Source organism: Protopterus annectens, chromosome 2.part2 (assembly GCF_019279795.1).
Source record: "Protopterus annectens isolate FY-2018-M chromosome 2.part2, PAN1.0, whole genome shotgun sequence".
NCBI lineage: Eukaryota > Metazoa > Chordata > Ceratodontiformes > Protopteridae > Protopterus > Protopterus annectens.
The window spans coordinates 405,696,753-405,719,714 of NC_056730.1; the positions used below are offsets into that span (position 1 = coordinate 405,696,753).

At 40.8% G+C, this 22,962-nt stretch overlaps 1 protein-coding gene across 1 annotated transcript in view; it reads left to right on the top strand.

Annotated features, from left to right (window-relative positions):
* The window catches only part of DHX29 (DExH-box helicase 29), a 1,644,099-nt gene that overhangs the window by 673,934 nt on the left and 947,203 nt on the right, over positions 1 to 22,962 (top strand). The window contains exon 13 of the mRNA XM_044064425.1: positions 2,615 to 2,758. Within this exon, the coding sequence (XP_043920360.1) occupies positions 2,615 to 2,758 (144 nt within the window). The remainder of the gene's footprint in view (positions 1 to 2,614; positions 2,759 to 22,962) is intronic.

Consider the following 22,962-nt stretch of genomic DNA (forward strand, 5'->3'; position numbering starts at 1 on the left):
ACCATTTTTTAAGATGTGAAAGATGCCGTTAAATTAACATTTGGACAAGTTGTGGCTATTTCTTGTTTCATTTTTAAGGATATATATATATATATGACGACTCAGTTAAGAAAATTAATGAAGTCTCTTTGAATGTGTTTTTCCATTTTACCAAAATGTATAGTAATAGCATATGATAAGATTTCAGCATGGCCTGTGTTCAAGTACAAGTGAGTTTGACCTAGCTGCTGAAGACAAAGCATGAAGTAATGTGCCCTACCGGCACCAATGCTGTCTGTACACTGCACTGGTCTGTGGACTTTGGGATGCCATGATACAGAGTAGTGCTGGTAAGCCGAGTGCCGTGCACAAAGCTGTCCTGGAAGGATTTCATATATTCTCTGAGGTACAGACTAACACAGAAAGTCTTTGGCTAATGAAGTTCACAGATGACTGCAAACTAGGAGCCATAATCGAAACTTCTAATGATGTGGACATCGTACAAAAGGGCCTCACTGAGACAGATGCCTGGTGTCAAAATCATGGCCTCAAGCTCAATGCCAAAAAGTGCATTGTCACCCCTTTTGGTAAAAACTCTGTACCCATGAGCTACCACATAGGTGGTAGTCTACTTAACACTGAAAGTGTGATAAGAGACCTTGGGACACAGGTGGACAGTAGACCCTCCTTTGATAATCACATCGCCACAGTAGTCAGGAAATCCTTCTACGTGGCACACCTCATCGCAAAAGGTTTCTCATCCAGGAAAAAAGAGTTTGTTGTTCCCCTCTAATAGTCACTCATTAGACCCATTATAGAGTACATGCCCCATTTGGTATGTACCTCACAAGACATCTGGAAAAACTGGAAAGGCCTCAGAAATACCTCACAAAGAGGATTACCAGCCTCAAACAGATGCCCTACGCAGACCATATCAAAAAACTCCAGCTTTACTCAGTCACATATCGCCTACCCAGATATGATCTCAGCCTAACATACAAAACTATGTCAAACCCAGAGCTGTTGGAAATGCTCCACTTAAAGATGTGATCTCAGCCTAACATACAAAGCTATGTCAAACCCAGAGCTGTTGGAAATACTCCACTTAAAGAAATCCCAATCCCTCTGAGCTACACGCTCTAGGGATCTAAACCTTGTCACCACAATAAACAGAAGATGCTGGAGGGATAGATTCCTGTCCCAGAGACTTGCCATACTCTGGAACAAACTTATCTATGTCAACCAAAGCTCCTCGTTAGCACTCTTCAAGCAAAATCTTGATGACTGGATGGGAGGTAGGAAATTCACCCCGAGGATCACTTCTGTGTCTCTGCTTGACAGGGGCACAGGAAAGTAATTTCTTGGGTGGCAAAAGCCAGGGTTCCTTTTTGGCTAGGCTTATGTAGGCCCTAGGGCCAATTGCTTAGTACTTATCTATGAACCTATGAACTCTGCTGAGGTCAGCTGTGCACCACAAAATCACTGCAACATTAAATGATGCTACAGTGACACTCTAATCACTGTATCACTGTTACTTTTGCTACAGTGATGGTGTCCCTCAGTGCATCAGATGTATGCTAATTGTTGCTCAAGCATGCAGTGGGTTATCTGGTGTTCAGTGGTTAGTTGTTGTTCAAGCATGCAGTAGGTTATCTGGTGTTCAGTGGTTGTGCAGTTTGAATGTAGTATTGGGGACACTAAGGAACAAATGGAAGTATAGGAGCAAACCTGAAGTGCAGCTGATGGTCAGCTGGAGGGCATGCAAAGGGGCCAAGACATTTTAAAAGAAAATGTATTCTGCTATTGGATTTCTTATCTTAAGATTGCAGTACAACAATATTTCTTTGTCTCACTTTTGAGGCAATAACTAATGTAATTAATTTTCTAGGAATGCAAAGCCTGTTACTGCATTATATAAAATTGGAGTTATTCTTTTGCCGCAACATTGCAAATCTGATCAAAATGGTGAATTAAAGCAAAAAAATGCTGAATTAAAGTCATAGACAGTTTATTTTCCTTCTACACTGAGAACTGTGAAAAAAAGAGCTGGCAGTAAGATGGGTTAACCTATTATGTGTATTTCCAAATGAATATTCTTTGAAACAGTTCGTGAACCAATCCTGGCATCACCTTGCATAACTCATGTCAATCCTGCTGTAGCAGTCTTAAAGTTCTACTGAAATTCTAAGTTAATACAGTATTCTTTTGTGTTCTGAAGTCCAGAAAGAATATCTGTGTAAGTAAACAAAGTCATACAAACAAAAACTGCCATCTTCTGGCAAGCTATACTTCAGGTTGCAGAGCACATTGTTGTGAAACACGTCAATTTTATAAGTTGTTTAATTTTTGAAGAATAGTAGGTCATGCAGTATTTGCAGCTTGGAATTTTCTGGTTTGATAACTGCAGCAGAGAGTACACCTCAGCAATTTTTGTTACTCCATTTAGCATGACTAGTACTTTTCAGATCTTTTATACGTGCTTTCTCTTCTTCAACCCACTAATCTTTAATGTCTATTGCTGTATTATTGTATGCCTTTCACTTCAGCTTTTGTTAATATATTTTTGTCATTTTTTATGCTGTTTGTAGTGGTTTAGAATAGTTCGACTGAAATAAATAGTTCTTAATGTTTACAGGACTCCTTGTGTGGTTATCAAATCAGGATGGAGAGCAAAGCTGGAACTAATACACGATTGTTGTACTGTACGACAGGAGTTCTACTCAGAAAGATGCAGCATGATGGTTTTCTGTCGAACATCTCTCATGTTGTTGTCGATGAGGTGAGACAGCAGTTTTTCTTATGTTACCTTTGCGCATTTCTTTTTGTTTTGCAGAACAGTTGTTCTTTGCCAGTGTCTGCTTTATCAGCATTACAAACACCAAGACTGTTTGCTTTGATAGTCTTGAGTAGTAGAATAATGTGAGAACATATTGTGAATTAAATGGTTCTCTTTCACTGCAGAATGTTGTTACAGTAGGAAGTCATTTTTGGAGGGTATTACTTTCATTAGAAAACTAGCCATTCATGCTAAGAAACTGAAATAGTAAAAGAAGTATGTAAACAAATCAAATTGTTTTTTAAATTCCTTTTGGGGGCCAACATTCTACTGTTTTGCTAGAATGTTCTGATTAATCTGTTTTCATTCATTCAAACTACAGTTGGGATCCTCTTGTTACCTTCCACATCTGCAGCTCACCAGTGCCTCTACACCACCAGAGAGAGCTGTTGGAATTGTGTCTGTTGCCATACATGCAGAACTCTTTATCTTTTTTTTCCTCTTCAGCTCCTGTCTCATCAATGTCTACATTAAATTAACATCCCACATTTCTTTTCTGTCAGAATGCATAACTCAAAAATATTGATCATTGAAAACCTCTCACTCTCGTTGTTTAAGAAATACGAGTCTCTGAATTGTGCTTGTTGCCATTTAAATCATAAATAAAGGCCCACACTACCTTGCTTGTATCACTTAAAGGAATAGCTTAATGTAAAGCTTCACTGTACTTAGCAGTATTTGAACCAACCATGTGAAGACTAAGGAGGAAGTAATTCTAAGATGGCAGCTGTTGATAGTATTCAGCATATGGACTGACAAGGAGGTTCCTTCACTTGATCCCCATGCTGGTGATTGAATGTATGAAGGCAAAGGATATAGTTTGCAGACATTGGTCATATCCTTATTTTGAGGTAAAGCTCTTCCTAAAATGACCTTGTAGTTTGTGTGTGTGACTAGCTGTTTGACATGTAGTGGTGAGTGAGTTGTGCTTGTGTCTGTCCCCTGCTTGCAGATGTCAAGAAGCCCTATGAAATGCACTCTTGGCAATCACCTTTTTTTGGGGAGAGGGGTCCTGTGATGTCATTACTGTCTCTTGGTTGAGCAGCAAGAAGAACCCTTTTGCAAATAGTCTGCATCCAGTGAGTGGTCCCTCAGCTCCCCGAGCAGATTCTTTCTCATAACCAGGTTTGGAGCATGCACATGATGGGTCCTTTCAATTAACAACTCCTCCTGTGGAATACCAGTTCAGTTGCTTATTTGTGCTTTCATAAAATTAATACAGTCTGTTCCTTCCTGTTTCATTGGTGCATCAGAAAATCACACTTTTTCCCTATGTGCTCTGTCCTCTAACTCTGCCATTTTTTGAAGCATCTCTTTTTAGGCAGTCTCATATTCAGCCAACCCTTCTTCATTTCAACGTCTGATTTTTTGCAGTTTTATCCACTCATCTGAGTATTTGTTTAAAGCTTCTTCCATTTTTTCCAGCCTTTTGTTGTTTAAGTTGATATAATCCTTCAGTGTTTTATTTTAATCAGCTATGAGCACATTTGACTTATTTTTTTCTCTAGGTTACTGGAAGTCATGTCTTGCACCAAAGCTGAAGCTTAAACTGCTTTTTGCTGAACAGCTGCAGGATTCTTCCAAGTCAGTGTTTTTTTTCTTAGCTTTTGTGATCGATTTTCTTTCATAGTCTCTAAATTTTTTCTTTCCTGGATCCAGGCATTGCACCTACTACCCAGTAACTGAAATTTACCCAAAAATACAAATTCACTGGCTTACTTTTCTAACTTTCAGTTTTCACACTGGAAGAGCTGAAATTAAGCTATTACTCAATGTGCAGCCATCTTGGAAGTTTCCCCAGCAGGTTCTTGGTGATTATGCTTGGGACCGAGGGATTTTCTCTTGAGATTTCCCATGGACCCAGGAGGGTTTGATGACCCAGGCCAAAAATGGGATCTCCAAGGCCCTCCAATCAAGGTTTTCACAGGACCCTTGGTTTCAGACATTTGTCTGTATAGTAGGATCTGACACACTGTGTACAGAAGCAGAGCCTTACTGAACAAAGTCTAATCTGTGCATCAGTTGCTGTGCAGGTCTGTTTAGTCCCTCGTTTACTTTTGTTGGCTACACAGTTGAGCACCGGGTTCTCATTGTCCAAGCTCCACTGCTTACCTTTGGGTTACTTAACCCTTCACATGTGAGATATACATGGCAGTACCTATCCTGGAGTGCAGGACTCGAAGAGAGAGTTTCACTCTGCGCTTGTCCAGAGAGGTGACGTAGGTAAAGAAAATTATGCATTTTTGCCTTAGCTCACCTCTAGATGATCCCTTCTTTGGAAAAAAAAAACAGTATTTATATAGTCCTTCGTGAACTGTCCTGTTGCACATTAACTTTCCTCCAGGAGCTTCTAAAGAAATATATAAGGAATGAAGAGGATCAGCCTTGGATTATTTCAGCCTGGGGCATTTAGTCAGATGAGTTGTCTGCAACCTGGAATTTTCTGATTAAAATTCTACCTACTGTCAAGTGGGCAGATGGAACTCAGGCCCCATGCTGAATGGAGGGCAATTCTGTATAAGTATCTTAGAGTGGCCTCCTTTTCTGATTTCTGTAAATCAACATAGGTCACTCATATCACAGCATCATTATACCCTTCCACTTATGAAGGTGCTTAAAACTTTGTATAGGGTGGGCTATAGGGTGTTTTCCTTTGCCCCATTGAACTTATATCCATTAACTTTCTGTTTCACTTGACGAAGGTCATATTCTTCCTAGTAGATTAGGCACTGGAACAGGAAATGCATTTAGCCCTTCCTGATTCTGGAGTTATCAGCTGATAACTACCTTTAACACAGCATCTGTAATAGGGTTCTGTGTGGCTTGTTTTAATTTTGATTGACATTTGTCTGCAAATTATGACCTGGCTCAGAATCTCCTTCCTTTGGTATGAGGTCAGACATATCATGTAGGAGTCGCTGTTTTAGGGCAAGGTTAAGTGTGGATAGAACTAACAAAAGTTTTTTGAGGGTCTCCAGCGAAAGAAACATTTTGTACCCCTGTGGATGGTCTCTGTGTCCCATTAGCATCTGTAGCTTTTTCTAGGTCAGCCTATCCCCTAAAGAAGTCCATATTCAGACTAAAGAAAGCTACCATGCTTCAGACAGTGTTGGCTGTCATGGACAGTTCTCCCAAGAGGATGGCCTTTTTAGCTCAGCATAGCATTTGTAGTCTTGAGTACAATTCACTGTACTCCATGGGAGAAGGAATAGTGTTTTTTTTTTTTTTTAACATCTAATAATATAGTACTTGAGGAAGAGGATTAGGGCTGCGAACTGCTAACAAGCCACTTCCATTAGTACAGGGTTCAATTTGTTCAGCTTTCATTTGCCTACTGTCTGATCTTGAGCAAGTCACTTAAGCAGGCAGTACTGCATGCATATGAAATCTCTTAGGCTGCATGCATATGAAATCTATGAACACCTGTAAGCACACATACAGTAAAAGAAACGAAAACAAACCATAGTGACATTTTCATTCTTTCCATGCAGCATATGTGTATCTTTCTTTTTAATTTTGCCTTTTGCTTCTCATTTCTAAGTCTGTTGGTACTGGATTCCTCTTGCTTTGATTATTTCCCTTTTTTAGATTCCTCTTGCTTAACTATTCCTAAAGTATTTTTGTTTAGCTATGTAATAACTCTCTGTTATGTTATTCTCTATGACTGTACTTGTAAAAAATATGTATATTAATTATGTTTAAAGTTTAAGTTGAGTCTTAATAGTCAAAAATCCTTTTTAACTATGTTTTCAAAATTTCATTACTGTATTTGGAGCTTTTCTACCTGGGCCTCCACTGAAAATGGACATATATCCAGTCGGACTTTCTCGGTCAACAAATGTAAAATAAAATAAAATAAAAATAAAATAAATAATTGTCATTCACTCCAACATTACATAAATTGCTCAGTTTCTCCTTATTACCTCACAGTTCCCGAACATTACTTTGCATGTACTGTTCCCACAAATTCCATTTATTAATGTGTAATTTGTTTCTAACTTTTACTAACCTTCCCACCTTAAGTTCTTTTATCTTCTTTACAAAATTCAGTACTTCAGTTACAGTTGGTTTAGATTTTGATTTCCTCCTTCTTCTTCCGGCTTTTCCCGGTTAGGGGTCACCATAGCAGATCACTTGTCCCCTCATGATTGGCAGTGGAGTTTTACGGTGTCGAGTTGCCAACCTTCCAAAGAAGGCACACACACGCACCCATTCACGCCTAGGGCCAATTTAGAGTGTCCAGTCCACCTACAGCATGTCTTTGGGATGCGGGAGAAAACCGTAGCACCCGGAGGAAACCCACGCCCGGAGAGTCTCTTGCTGTGAGGTGGCAGTGCTAACCGCTGCACCACCGCAGCCGCCCTTTAGATTTTGATTTCCATTTTCTAGTAATTGCTTTTTGGCAGCCAGTGGCACCAGACTTCAGCCTAACTATGTTTAGGGAATTCAAATTATATGTCCCAGCTCAAAACAATCATTCCCTTAGCGACAACCATTTGCTATCCTAACATTTCTAACAAAGTACTTTGTAGAGAATTTTTAAAATCTGTCAGTTCTTTGCGCTCTCAAAAACATGTGCCCAATTACCTATCTCTTTCCCATAACATCTCCAGCATTTGCCGTCTATTTGAGGACACATTTTCCGAACTCTGATCGGGGTTTAAAATACCTATGCAATGCTCACAAATAAAAACCCTTAACCTTATGGGCTTGCATACGTGGGGAGCGATATACAGTGGATATAAAAAGTGTACACACCCCTGTTAAAATGCCAAGTTTTTGTGATATAGAAAAAAATGAGACCACAATAAATCATTTTAAAACTTTTCTCACCTTTAATGTGACCTATAAACCTGTACAATTCAGTTGAAAAATAAATCTATTGGGGGAAAAAATATAAAAAAATGTACAATAAGATGGTTGCATAATTGTGCACACCCTTAAATTAATACTTTGTTGAAGCACCTTTTGATTTAATTACAGTATTCAGTCTTCTGGGTACACACCTGCCATCAATTAAGGAGACTCTGATTAACCCTAAATAAAGTTCAGCTGTCCTAGTAGGATTTTCCTGGCATGTACTCATTTGCCTGCTACAGCAAAAGCCATAGTTCAAGAGAGCTTACAAAGCATCAAAGGGATCTCATTGTTGAAAGGTATCAGTCAGGAGAAGGGTACAAAAAACCTTCCACAGCATTGGATGTACCATGGAACACACTGAAGTCAGTTATCCAAAAGTGGAGAAAATATGGGACAACGGTGACGTTGCAAAGAACTGGACGTCCCTCCAAAATTGATGAAAAGACAAGATGAAAACTGGTCAGGGAGGCTGCCAAGAGACCTAGCAACACTGAAGGCGCTGCAGGAATTTCTGGCAAGTACTGGTTGTGTACTACATGTGACAACAATCTCCCGTATTCTCCATATGTCTGGGCTATGGGGTAGGGTTGCAAGACGGAAGCCTTTTCTTACACAGAAAAATATCCAGACCCAGCTAAAATTTGCAAAACAATACATAGTCTCCCAAAAGCATGTGGGAAAATATGTTATGGTCTGATGAGACATTTCTGGCCACAATTCAGAAAGGTACGTTTGGTGCAAAAGCAACACTTTGCATCACCAAAAGAACACCATCTCCACAGTGAAGCATGGTGGTGGCAGTATCATGGTTTGGGATTGCTTTTCTTCAGCTGGAACTGGGGCTTTAGCCAAGCTGGAGGGAATTATGAACAGTTCCAAATACCAGTCTCTCTTGGCCCCAAACCATCAGGCATCTGCTAGAAAGCTGAAGATGAAGAAGAATTTCACCTTTCAACATGACAGTGACCCCAAGCATACATCCAAATCAACAAAAGAATGGCTTCACCAGAAGAAAATTAAAGTTTTGGAATGGCCCAGCCAGAGCCCAGACCTAAATCCAATAGAAAATCTGTGGGGTGACCTGAAGAGGGCTGTCCACAAGAGATGCCCTCGCAATCTGACAGATTTGGAGCGCTTTTGCAAGGAAGAGTGGGCAAATATTGCCAAGATGTCATGCTGATAGTCTCCTACCCAAGAAGAATGAATGCTGTAATTAAATCAAAAGGTGCTTCAACAAAGTATTAGTTTGAGTAAAAATTGAGTTAAATTCCAGCCCCTCTTGTCTATTTTCTATATCCCTACTTGAAGTCAACCCATTGGTAAAGTCTGCTTTCTGCATTCCCATATTGGCTTAGTTCTTAGAATACTTTCTTCTAATTTTTGAATATAATATTTAGTATGGTTGTTATTCTCCTTAAGAAACATCATCCAAAATTCTGATCACTCTTTGTTTTCCAAACTTCCCCATTTCATCATCCGTTTCCACTTTCATTTATAACGTTCAGCTTGTGTTATGAATATGAGCCTTAACTGCGTAGCTTTACAGTATTCCTTCATATCAAGTAATCCTAAACCACCTTGCTTTATGATGAGTATCAAATTGTCCCACTTAACTCTTGCTCTTTCCCCCACCAAATAAATTCCTTCAACTCTTTATTATTATCCAAAAATTCTTCTGTGGTTGATAAAATATTTTGGCCAACAAGAGGAAAATGTATAAGAATATATTGTACAAAGAATGGAAAGAAAACAATTGCAATTATATTTTGGAAACACCAACATTTCAACATTTTTAGCACAGAAATTAAGACAACAGAAGGTAGAGCATAGTATTATGAAACTAAGATTTAAACATGACTAGGCTGCAAAGAGGACTAAAGATAATATTGCAGCTTCTTGTGGAGTTTTACAAGGGGCTATATACAGTAGAAATGAAAGACAGTAACTGGATGTTAAATCTAAGGAGATACCTTAGCCAAGCAAGAACTTAAGAGATTAGATGCGGAAGAGAGTGAATAACTAAAAAAAAAACATTATAGGACGAGAGAGAAGATCATTTAAAGAATGTAGCAGCAGGGAAGTCACTGGAATTGGATAGAATACTGGTAGAGTTATGGAGGGAATGCAAGGAAAAGATAGTACCAGTATGGTTGGAATTAATCAAAACTATATTAAGAGAGAGGAAATGTCTATGATCTTGAAAGGCAGTGATATTGGTAATCTTGTAAGAAGGAAAAGATCAAGTAAATTCAGGCCAGAGCCATGGTGTAAAGAGGTAAAGCCCTATGATGGCTCATGGGATTCGAGTTGAATAAAGGCTCTGGCATCTTAGGAGCTGGCAGGGAAGGATGGGTCTGCCTATCCGGGAGGGAGGACATTTGTTGAAAATGCTCTTTGGGGGGGAGATGTGATCCACAGGGAGAGTAGCCCTCAGATATGCCGACAAACACAGGGATGGTGGTTGGTGAAATAAAAGTAAATCATCATAACTCACCTCAGCAAACAGAAGTTGCCAGAACAGTCCCTCAGGATGTTAAGATCCTGTCCAAAGATCCTGTCCATCCCCTTCTCACTCTGAGAAGTCCTGGAAAGGAGCAGAAATAGTTATGTCTGGACAGAATGAAGCAGTGTGGAGAGGAGAAAAAAAATGATCCAACAAACCCAGGGTCATATTAGTCCGTATCATTACTGAATCATGATTATAAGGCATTCATGGCATTTCTGGCAAAAGGATTGCATCAGAATTTGCCAACAGCAGTTTTGATCAATGGGGATTTATTCAAGGTAGGCAAATGTTTGGTAATATAATGAAAATGTATACCATGTATTCAGAAGCAGAGAGCAAATCTGAACCCCTTTTATTAATTAGCTTAAACACTGATAAAAATGGGGTTTCCCAAGAAGGTCATTGAATTTTTTTAAGGAACTTTACAAAAAACTCAGCGGTATTTAGTAAAACCAATCACACTGTATTGCAGGAGTTTAAAATAAGCAGAGGAAAATGGGGATGTTCCATCTCCCCTTTTATTATTTGCAGTTTACCTAGAACTCTTAGCACAAAAATTAGGTAAAGTAACAAAAGATTTGGGATTGGAAATTCTGAGAAATTAGCATTGTTTGCAGATGACTTCATTTGGTTTTCTCATAAAACAGTTAATACATACCTAAACTATTTAAGTGATTTTGGGGATTGATCAGTCTTTTTATCTTTCTATTTATCCATCCATCCAAGCATTCAGCCAATAAAATGGGAAGAAATTTTGAGTAAGTACACTACAGAACAGAAGGGTATATTAAACTGTAGACAACTGCTACAATATTAGAGCAATATGATGTAATGATTTTGAGGCAACATGCTCAGACATCTGAACTGATTGTGCTATTAATTCAAATAAGAATTGTTTGTGTCTGTTGGCTTTTCCCGGTTAGGGGTCGCCACAGCGGAACTCCGGTCCTCTAATGATTGGTAGTTGATTTTTACGTGCTGAGTTACCAGCCCTGACGCACAACCTTCAACAAAGGTACACCCATTCACGCATGTCTCCACACAGAAGACGCTCTAGCTGAGAATCAAACTAGACAGCGTCTTACTGTGAGGTGACAACGCTACCGCAGCACCACCACCGCAGGTATTAATTCAAATAAGAATACCTGAAGCTAATACTTAAAAAAAAAAAAAAAAAAAAAAAAAAAAAAAAAAATGATGAATAGATTATACAATGCAATAAATGGGAATGATAAAAATTTAATGAGAAAAGAAATTCAGGAGTGCCACAAACAAGTTGATACATGAATTGCAGAAGAGGTGTGGCTGGAAATTTTTTTAAGAGCTGATGTAACTAAATTTAGTATGTTTGGTTGGAAGTCCCCTTAAGTACTTTTATATATCAGATTACATAAAATGTACAGTGAAGTGAATGAGTGTTGTTGGACCATGTAGGAAGTTGGAAATATATTTTTTGAGATTGTCTAAAGATTCCACAATTTAAAAGGGAAGTACAGCAGCTAATAAGGGAGATAATGGGTCAGAAATGGAAATTGCAAGAACAGAGTCTGTATTTCAGCTAGCCAGGGGTGCGTGAACAGCCAAAGTGTGTTAAGGCATTGTAGCATTGGTATTATTATTAGCCAAAGAAGCGATTATTAAAAATAGAAGCAGACTAAGGCTCCAAAAGTACAAAATCTCATATTAATAATGGAAGAAATCAAGAAATCAGAGATGTATACATTAGGGAAAAACATACAAGTATTCTGAAAGCTTCAGTGGAAGAAATAGAAAACAGAAAGTATTAGACATGCAACTTTTAAAGTATATAAAGAGAAAACAAGCCATTAATTGATTTAGTGTAGCATTTTTTATGTGCCTAGTCTTGATAATATTGATATTGGCAACATGTTGAACAAGCTTTGCAAGAATTTATTAACCTTCATTTTGGGGTGAGGTAAATGTATCGGAATGTAAAAATAATGAAAAGGAAATTTGTTTAGACAACATTACAGTTCACCAGCCAAATTAGTTTGATATGTGCACCATGAGGTTAAAAAACAGATAAAGAGAAAAAAATATGCTTCACCTGTAAATAAAACTAAAGGAACTAAAACTTTTTCGATGCCTGCATCTTTCTATCTTTATCCATAATCAAGAGCTTCCAGTTTCTCAATTTTTGTGTTGTATTGTTTTAGTCTCTTCCCACATATCCTTAGCTGCCATAACATAATTCTTTTTAATCCATGCACCTAAATACTTTTCTTATCATGTCCCCATAAATAGAAGTATTGCTAAAACAATTTGTGTGGGTACATAGTTTACCACAATAGCCTTTGTTTTATCTTCATTAATTTTATATCCCAACAAAACGTAACACTGTCTCAAAATGTTCCACGATAAAATGTCATTTTCTGAATTATTCAAGTACATGCAATTTATATCCTTGAATTTGTGAGGTCCCTATTTTCTTTGCCATTAGCTGTAAATATAAACCACATAATAGAGAGGAAAGAGGATATACCCTGCCTTGTTCACTGTTCAAATACAGCTTGTTGAAGAGAAATCATCCCACCTTAATTCTTGCCTGTAGTGCTTCATATAGTATACTCATTAACCTTGTCATTCTTTCAGGGAATGCAAAAGCTACTGTTGCCCTACTTATAGTATCTCAGCTGGCTGTATTTAATGCATACTTTGCATGAAGACCCATTAACAGTACTGGTGTTTTCTCATATATTCTGCTTTCATCTGTATCATCGTTTTGTTAATGTTGTCAAATGATTGCCTTGTCTCCACGTAACCACAATGATCCCTATCTAGCAAATTTAGCAATACTACTGCCAATCTCTTACCTAGTATAAATATTAACACTTTATAAACATGGTTTAAAATTGAAATGGACCTATATGAAGCTGGGTATGAAGGGTTTTTCATCCTCTTTCGGTAAAACAGCCACCACAGTTTTCTTCCAGGATTCTTCTACTTCTTCATTCAAAATATTGTTAAAGCCTTCTGGATCTTTAGTACTTTCTTCCCTCTCAAATTCTAAGTTCCACAAGAATCCCATGTGTTCCTGGAGACTTCCCATTGTTATCTCATCTCATCCTGTCTTATCTATTATTTGTTGTCTAATCTTACTCTAACCTTGACTTTAAGTTTTTCATGAATATTTCCATTTGTGTCTTTTCTTGGTTTCCACATTTCTGTGCTATGTACAGATTTTCATAAAATTTACTGAAATGTCTGCAGTACCTCTATAGGATCTCTGGTTATTTTCCTTGCATATAACCTCCCTATGTTTGGTGACAACCCTTTCTACTTTCTGTTGCTCAAGTTTTTGTGCTGGTTTTTTTGGTGCTCTAGAGTTATGAGAAAATAGTTGCTTAATGGCAACTTTTCTAAACGTGCATATTATCCAGATTCTCAATTATTCCCTTTGCAGTTGCTTTTTATCTTGTCTTGTGATATTCCCTTACTCTGCAATGCTTTAACCTTTATCAGCCCCTCTAAATAGTTCCTGTTACTTTTTCCCCATATCTCTTTCTTTCTTTCTTATTCCTACATTTTTTAAACTCCATTTTCATTTTATCCCACTAAATAGCTATCTCATTAAAAAAAAAAATGATTGTCTTCCCTAAGAATTCCAATAATTTCCACTACCCATTCCTTAAGTTCCTCTCTGTGTAGCAGGTCAGTGGAAAAGTGTCAGTATATCATTTTTACTAAATGATTCTACATCTTTGTCGTGTTTTTTTACTGGTGCATGAGCTGAAATAAAAACTTATAATTAAATTAACATTTTCCAGTGTGAAATATTTTATATCCAGTCTATCCTAATTCCTGTTTCTTAGATAATAGTATGTAAATATTCAGAGTTCCTACTATTGAAGTCATATCTTCCATACCAGACTTTCTCATGTGTCTTCAGAAATCGACCCTCTTTTGTTATATTTTTTATATATTCTCTTTTGGATCCCCTGACACATCCTCAGTATTGAAAATTAGATTCCAATCTCCATTCATAAGTAATATTCCCTGCTGATTATTTTCCTAAAATTCTCTTAAGCTCTGTAATAGTAGATGTTAAGTTGTCAATCTCGCCTTCATTCTTGCTGGATGGGTTCGGAGCCGATCCTCGGCTCCGACTCGGCACTTGCTTTAGCTCGAGAACTCCTTTTACCAGCTCGAGGCAACCCTATATCCCATGATGCAAGGCGGAACTACCTCAGATCTCGTTTGCCGCTTAGCGAAAGAGGTCTCCTTTGCCAGCTGAGGTAAGTTTTTCTTTGTGAAATAAGAAAAAGAGTAGTTAGGGGTTTATTTTTCCCTTTTAGTGTCAGTTTAGTCTGTAGTTAGTTACAGCCCACCCTATTCCCTTGTTTTTAAACTTTTTATAATCTTTAATCTAAAGTTTTTTAGTCAGGCCTAATTCCCCATTGGTTATTCCCTTCCTGTGTGTTTGTGTAAGGGATTAATTTGTGTGTTTGTTGGGACTGTTTGTGTTTCCATCCTCCTAGGATGTCAAAGGAAGGCAAGGTCTCAGGCTTCAAGAAGTGTGACCAGTGCTGTCAGAAAATGTCTCTGACAGACGGTCACACTTCTTGTGTTTATTGCCTGGGGCCTTTGCACCTGCCGGACTCCTGTGCTTTGTGTCATGCTTTTAGCCAGAGAGTCCTGCAGGAAAGGAGGAATAAGCTCATCCTCCGAGGCTTACTTAAGCCAGAAGGTTCTCCTCCTAAATTAGGGTCAGGAAAACCTCCTAAACCACCGAAGGCTCAGGCTACAGTGTCCAAGCCTCCTCCGGTGGCTTTGGCTCCGTCGGAGCCGATACATCTTCTGTTCAAGTAGTGGGTTCGGCGCCGACCGGCTCCGATACCCTGACTACTGTGGCCTTGTCGGCTCTGGCTGGAGCCGACACTTTATCCAGCATCGGGGCCGAGTTATCCTCGGCTCCATCTGGAGTTCAATGGACTTCGGCTCCGATGGCTTCGACCCGTAAGAGATCTCGGTCCCCTTCTATACTGAGTATCCACTCTGCTCCGGGGTCTCCTCTTTTGTCGGAGCGGAGCCATCGGAGCCGATCTTCGAGATCTTCCAGGCTGTCTGACCACGATTTAGAGAGGGTGGTAAGCAGGCTGTTGAAGTCTCAGGCACTGGCCCAAATGCTCCATAGCCCGTCTCAACAGACTTCGGCTATAGCCCCAATCCTTGAACTTCCTCCTCCGACTCCACACTGGAGTTCGGAGCCGGAGCTTCTCGGGACAGCGACTGTTTCGATGCCGGAGCCGATACATCCTTCGGCTCCGTCGTCCTCGGCTCCGATCTCTTCCTTGAGACCTTCCTTGGAGGGATCCGGTCGTCGGGTTTCCACTGTCGGCTCCGAGGGGGCTAGTGGCATCGGGCCCTTGTCCGACCCCGCTCTCCCTCTCGGGGCTTCGGCTTTGGTTAGCTCGGCGCCGACATCGGCCTCGGAGCCTTCTCTCTTTGGAGCCGGCCATTCCTGTTTCTTCGGAGCGGGTGTGTTCCGGCCTCCCGGGGAGGGGAGCCTTTGAGGTGATGAGGAGTGTCCTGGCCTTTGAGCCTGGTCAACGGTCCATCCCTATAGCTCCTCCCTCTTCAGTGCCTGCAGATGCCTCTTGCCAACCTCTTGCTCACAGGCCCAGGGATCCATCGCCCCAGGTTTCCCCACTGGGAATTTCCTCCTCTTCCGAGGTTTCTCCTGATCCTGCAGGGGAACCCCCTCGGAAGAGGACGTGTAAGAGGAAACACACAGACTCCCCTGAGTCTACTACATCTGATACCGACTTAGATGAGTCGGAGGGTTCCCCCACGGTCCCCCTTTGAGGATGTCTCCTTCTCAGACATCCTTGAGCTCCTCAAACAGAGGGGGAATTGGCCCTCCATTGACCCCTCCGAGGATGAGTCGGTATACCTGGAGGCTTTTGGATCCCGACCCTCCACCTCCTGGGTGTCTCCGCCTTTTGACCCACTTATGCAGGTAGTGGCTCGGAAGGCGTGGGCGGCTCCAGATTCTGTGGAACCTGTCCCCAGAAGACCATCCAAATTCATTACGGCCCCTTCGGATAAACAGTTCCTTTCCAAAGGTGTCTCTGTGGATGCTATGGTGGTGGCGGCGGCCACTAAGAAGGAACTGGCGGATCCTTCAGTACCTGTCCATCCTCCTAACAAGGATTCTAGGACCATGGACAGGTATGGAAAGCGGAGGTTTTCTTCAGCGACCTTTGCTATGCGTTCGCTGAATTATCTTTGTCACTTCACCAGGCTTCAACGAGACATTCTCAAAGAACTGGGTGAAGTAGTCCAGGATCCTTCTGCTGCTGGGGCTCAGGAAAAGATTGCCTCACAGCTTGCTATCCTGAATTCCATATCTAACTCCTCCATGCGGCTCATATCTTATGCGGCCGATGGAGCGAGCAGGGCCGCAGGCACAGGAGTTGCTCTTAGACGCCAAGCCTGGATGCGGCTGTGTAATTTTGCGGACCCCTTTAAGGCGTCCTTCACTAATACCCCCTTTGATGGTTCGGCTTTGTTCGGACTTCAGGTGAAGGATACCTTGACCAGGTGTGAGCAGGACGGTAAAACTCTTTCTGCCGTTGGAGTCCAGTTTTCCACTCCTTCTAGACCATATCCCAAGGGTCAGAAGGGGGGGAAGATGTGGTTCCGAAAAGCCCAAGGAGCTACACCGGACGCACGTGGTCAGTTTACCCCCAGAGGCAGAGAGGGTAACAATAATAGATGCCGCCCTAGAGGCAGGGGGGGTCCTCAGAACCAGGGCAACAGGGAGTCTCTTCTTGAGAAGCCCTTTCAGCATCCCTGAGGTGTTGCCCGACTGTCCACCCTTGGAGGCAGTCGGGGGAAGGATTTCGCTGTACCCAGTAGCCTGGCAATCCCTATCTCAAGAGAGTTGGGTACAGTCGATCATATCCGAGGGTTACAAAATCCCCTTCAAAAGGTTTCCTGTACCTCTACAATCCCTTCCAGACATCTCACCCGGTCAAAGGGATTTGGCAGAACAGGAGGTTTCAAAGCTCCTAGAAAAGAGCCGTCCAGACTGTGCCAGCAGACCAGGTAGGATCCGGCGTCTACTCCAGATTCTTTTTGGTCCCCAAAAGGACGGGAGATTGGAGACCAATATTAGACATGAGCAATCTAAACAGATTTGTCAAGAAGGCAAGATTCTGGATGGTCACACTTCAGTCCATTCTGCCCTTTCTGGGCAAGGACAACTGGATGTGCTCTATAGACCTTCAGGATGCGTACTATCACATAAAGATTCACAGACGCTCCAGAAGGTTTCTCCGCTTTCGGCTAGGGACCAGTCATTACCAATTCAGAGCACTGCCCTTTGGCCTCACTTCAGCCCCCAGAGTGTTCACCAAATGCATGGCAGTGGTCACAGCTCATCTGAGACGTCAGGGATTCCAGGTGTTTCCCTACTTGGACGACTGGCTCCTCTCCGCCACCACCAAGTGTCAGCTTCTTCAGTCCAGAGACTACACTCTACAGCTTTGCAGGAGTTTGGGAATTTCAGTAAATTTCGAAAAATCTTCTCTGCTGCCTTGCCAATCTATCACCTTTATAGGCGCAGAATTAAACACCGTCAAAATGATAGCCAGACTAACAGAGCAAAGGATTCTGGACATCCAAAAATTCGTTCGGCTTCTATTGCAAAGCAACAAGATCAAAGCCAGATTTATACTGAAGGTTCTAGGTCTTATGGCGGCGGCCATTGTGCTTCTACCACTGGCTCGCTTCCACATGCGTCTTCTGCAGTGGATGCTTTTCACGCAGTGGTCGTACCACAGTCTCCCGATGAGGCACGAAATCTTGGTCACACAGTCATGCAGAGCTCATCTGAACTGGTGGATATCTTCCCCTCTTCTTCATCAGGGCCGACCCTTTATTCCCCCTCCTCCAGTTGCCACAGTCACTACGGATGCCTCTCTGATCGGGTGGGGGGGCATTATCAGGGCAGGATGGTCCACGGGACGTGGCAACCCATAGAATACCATCTGCACATAAATGTCCTGGAGATGAGAGCAGTGCTTTTAACGTTGCAAGCCCTCGACAACTTTCTTCCCACGGGGACTATTGCAGTACAAACGGACAATATGTCCGTGGTCTGGTACATCAACAAACAGGGCGGAACCAGGTCCTATCCGTTATGTCGAGAAGCTCTCAGACTTTGGCAATGGGCGATCTCTTCTCAGCGGTTTCTGATAGCAACGCACATCCCCGGCAGGTCCAACCTATTGGCGGACAGGCTGAGTAGATCTATTCTGATGCCTCACGAGTGGTCTCTCAATCAATCTGTAGTGGATCAGATTTTTCTGAAGTGGGGCACTCCTTGTTGCGATCTTTTCGCTACCCCTCAAAACAACAAGTGCCCAGACTATTTCACTCTATTTCCCCTTCCAGGTCAACCCCTGAGAGACTCTCTAACCCAGGATTGGCCTCGGGGACTTCTTTATGCTTTTCCTCCCTTTCTCTTGATTCCACAAGTCATTCAGAAAGCCACCGTTGTGAGAGCCAAATTGATCCTCATTGCTCCATATTGGCCTCGACAAATTTGGTTTCCGTCTCTGCATCGTCACCTTCTGGTGCAGCCCTGGCATCTGGACCCAGTTCCGGATCTTTTGATCCACCAGTCGGGTCAGCAGCACCGGGCCATTCATTCTCTCAACCTCACTGCTTGGTTGCTCCACTTCCTTCCCTAGCCAGGCTACCAATGATTTCTGACTCAGTCAGAGACATTTTAGTGTCTTCTTTGAAGTCGTCCACTAGGACTATTTATGCTAGCAAGTTGCGACGTTTTTCGATTTGGGCAAACTCCAGAAATATTGATCCTTTTACTGCTCCCATACATTCTGTTTTAGATTTCCTGGTGGAGGTTTTTCATTCAGGATCCTCGTCATCTACAGTCAAAGTACAACTGGCTGCTATTTCCAAGTATCATGTTGGCTTGCATGACAATAACATTATGTCTCATAGATTATGCAAGGCCTTTTTGAGAGGAGTTTTTCTCCTAAAACCACCTATAAAGCATCCTCCTCCGCAATGGGATCTAAACTTAATGTTGGCATCCTTGATACTACCTCCCTTCGAACCGTCTGCCTCATGTTCTTTGAAGTTATTGATGTGGAAAACTATATTTTTACTGGCTGTCACTTCTGCAAGAAGGGTTTCCGAGATTCAAGCTCTCTGCATTCGTTCACCTTATTTGGTTTTTCATAAGGACAGGGTATCGTTAAGAACTAACCCTTCCTTTCTCCCCAAGGTTGTATCTCAAACCAATATTAACCAATCTATAGATCTACCAGTCTTTTTCCCTAACTATTCCGACAGAGCTGAACAGAAACTGCATTTTTTGGATGTCCATCGTCAGCTCAGGTACTACTTGCATAGAACTAAACAAATTAGAAAATCGGACCAATTGTTTGTTTCCTATGCAGAGAACAGGATAGGTCTTCCAGTTTCTAAAGTGACCTTATCCAGATGGTTGACTTCCACCATTTCCTATGTGTACTCTCTCAGAGGCAAACAACTATCTTCTAAGCCAAAAGCACACTCGACCAGGAGTCTATCCACTTCTGCAGCCTTTCAGGATAGGCTACCCATTGATACCATTTGTGCAGCGGCTACTTGGGCCACGCCTCATACATTTGTCTCTCATTACAAGTTGGATTTGGCCTCCAGAGATAGGGCCAGTTTTGGTTCCACAGTTCTCAAGAGTCTGTTCCATTGAGCCACCCGGGATACAGGTGCTAGGGACGCGGTCCCATCCAGCATGAATGAAGGCGAGATTGACCACTTAACATTTAGAAGTTATGTACCTACCATAACGTTCCATGTTAGTTGTCTTCTCTCGCCTTCTTTCTTGCGTCCCTCCCTCCTTCCCCCTGGCCTGGACAGATCTTGGAGAGTTCCTATTAGATTGTTTCCTCCGGTACATTGTTATGAGGATTGCTTTTAGGAACCATTGTTCCTAGTTCTCTTAGGATAGTCTTTAGCAGGGTAAGTTAGCTGCCAAACGAGATCTGAGGTAGTTCCGCCTTGCATCATGGGATATAGGGTTGCCTCGAGCTGGTAAAAGGAGTTCTTGAGCTAAAGCAAGTGCCGAGTCGGAGCCGAGGATCGGCTCCGAACCCATCCAGCAAGAAAGAAGGCGAGAGAAGACAACTAACATGGAACGTTATGGTAGGTACATAACTTCTAATTTTAGATCATATACAAGTAGATGTCAACATAATCCTTCTCCCCTGCCAGTAACTCGGTCTATATCATGTTGTCGAACTCTTAAAAGTGTGAACATCATATGGTCAACACCATATGATCAAACTTTTAGACGTTCAAGCATTTCAATAGAGATCTCCGTACAGTGCGGAATGGGAAGATTTCCCTTTTTTGCACTGTAGTGCAATGTCAAAGTTGGTTTATTTAAAGAGTGGGGGGTGTGGGGGACTTTTGCCCCCCTGCATAAACCGTTCAGGTAGGTTTTTTTCTTTGGTTTATTTTTTATTATTACATTTTCAAACTTTTAAACGTTCGATCATATAGTGTCGACCATATGATGTTCGAACTTTTAAAAGTTTGATTATGTAATATTAGACACCAGTAACCTCTTACTACCACAAATGTACTGTTATTATGGTTTTCTGTTCTATCTCTAATGGTGCCCCTGTAGCAGTCAGTATTATTATTACTCCCATTTTCCTTTTCCTTTGCTATTCTGTGGAGTATCTATCCTGAAAGCCTTTCTTTACAGATTTGCGTGCTGTTTCTATCCAGTTTTATCTACTGTAACATTACTGTTTTCTCCCTACAGCTCTTAATATAATTTAGTACTGTCTGTTTTTTTTTCTATGCCTGTAAGGCCAGTTACATTCCATGATAATATGAACAAAGTAGTCATTATTATAAACAGCTATTATTCCCACATTGTATACATGGCAGTGCTTTTCATACTGTGTTTACAGGTATATGTTTACGTTCAGGCATTAATGTTTGTCAGTCTGATTTCTTATGTAATTGCTTTTTCTCATCTCCATTTGAACCTTTGTCACATTTTTCAAGTATTTTTTGCTGCAATGAAAATGCTCAAACAAAAAACTAAATAGACTTTCAGGACCCCCATCCTCTTGTCGTGTATAACAAGCACACTAAACTAAGTACATTTTCAAAAAAATGCTTACTCTTTCAGATAAGAGAAATTGACATCTGCACCTAATCTAAAATTAAGGTTACACATGCTAAAGCTCATGTTACAGTCTGTGTTCCCACTAAAACTAGTTGCTGTCTTTTCTTGTCTTATCTCTGTTCCCCTCCCAAATGTGAAAAACAACATTTGTACTTTTAGTAAACTCACCTTTATCCCTAAGAAAAAGTGATAAATTCAATTGTGCACTTCAATATATTAAAATACCAAGGCTTATGGGGAGGCAGCTACTTGTATAACCTATTCACTTTCTGCAATTTGAAACTTTATTTTTCAGTGAAGTGCTTACCAATATATATTTAAATGTTAATTACAGTGTATTTTGCAGACTTCACTCATTCAAGGATGTTCACATCTCTCAAAATTAAATACTTGCAGCTGCAGACTTCACATTTCCAAGTAAAAGCATTAATTGACTTGTCAGATGCAAGAAAGAATCTTTAAGTTCACGCAAAACACTCTACTTAGCCCTTTCATGATTAATTGCCTGCACCTGTAGACTTCTTGTCTCCCACTGAAAGCCTTTGCTAATGGAAACAGTAACTATTTAACAAATGCATGATGGAACTAGCATCTCATGTGCCTTTCATCCTTCTGTCGTCTTTTTGGCTAATTTGTGTAGAAAAAAAACACTTGTCTATAGCTTAAACCACATACATTATTCTAGATATCCACATATATAAAAAACATGAAAATTATTACCTCAGTTCTACATATATTGTGATCAATACATGTTTACATCCCTCACCCCAATAGCCCAAGATCACTACATCATATTAACTTTAACTTGTGTATATCTAGCCTTTCTTGCTTTGTTGTAGTATAAGTGTAGATTGCAAATAATTGAAATTACTTTCTTCTTGTAATATCTTTGACATATACAGCAGTCACTGATAGGACACACCTCCATCTCACATGTAAAACACCCCAGACTGCATACTATACAAGACTGTTTTGCAGTATAACATGAAGTTTATTTCTTGAACTTTTTATACAACTATTAGTATGAACAGAACTATTTTACTTTCTGTTACTACTTCAGTCCATTCACTGTACTTTTAAACATTAATGACATAAATTGGTGTATGTTCTTTACAGTCCACTTCTGCTTTCTGGCTCACTCTTTGTTGACTAAAATTTATTTTCTCTTTGGCCATTTCTGCATCCAAAAATGTTCTTAGCCCTGTTGGAAAAATATTCTGAAGAAAGCAGTCTATCTACATTCCCTGATTGCTGGGGTGAACTTGCTTTTCCTGCTGATGTGAAATGAATAATCATTTCCCCCAAACACTGTGCTGTTTCTGCCATAATTTTGTCAGTACCAACTTTTTCTGCTGGTATGAAGGTATTTTTACTAATGTAGGTTATGACAAGATTTGGAGCATAGTCACCATGCGCCCTCTCAATTATCAAATTGTGCTGTAGACTGCCAGTGCAGTTGCTTATCTGTATTTTCATAAAGGTAATGCAGACTGTTCTTCCAGTTTCTCTAGTACAGCCAAAAAATATTTATTTTTCTCTGTGTGTTTGTCTTGTAACTGTACTATTTTTGAATCCATACTT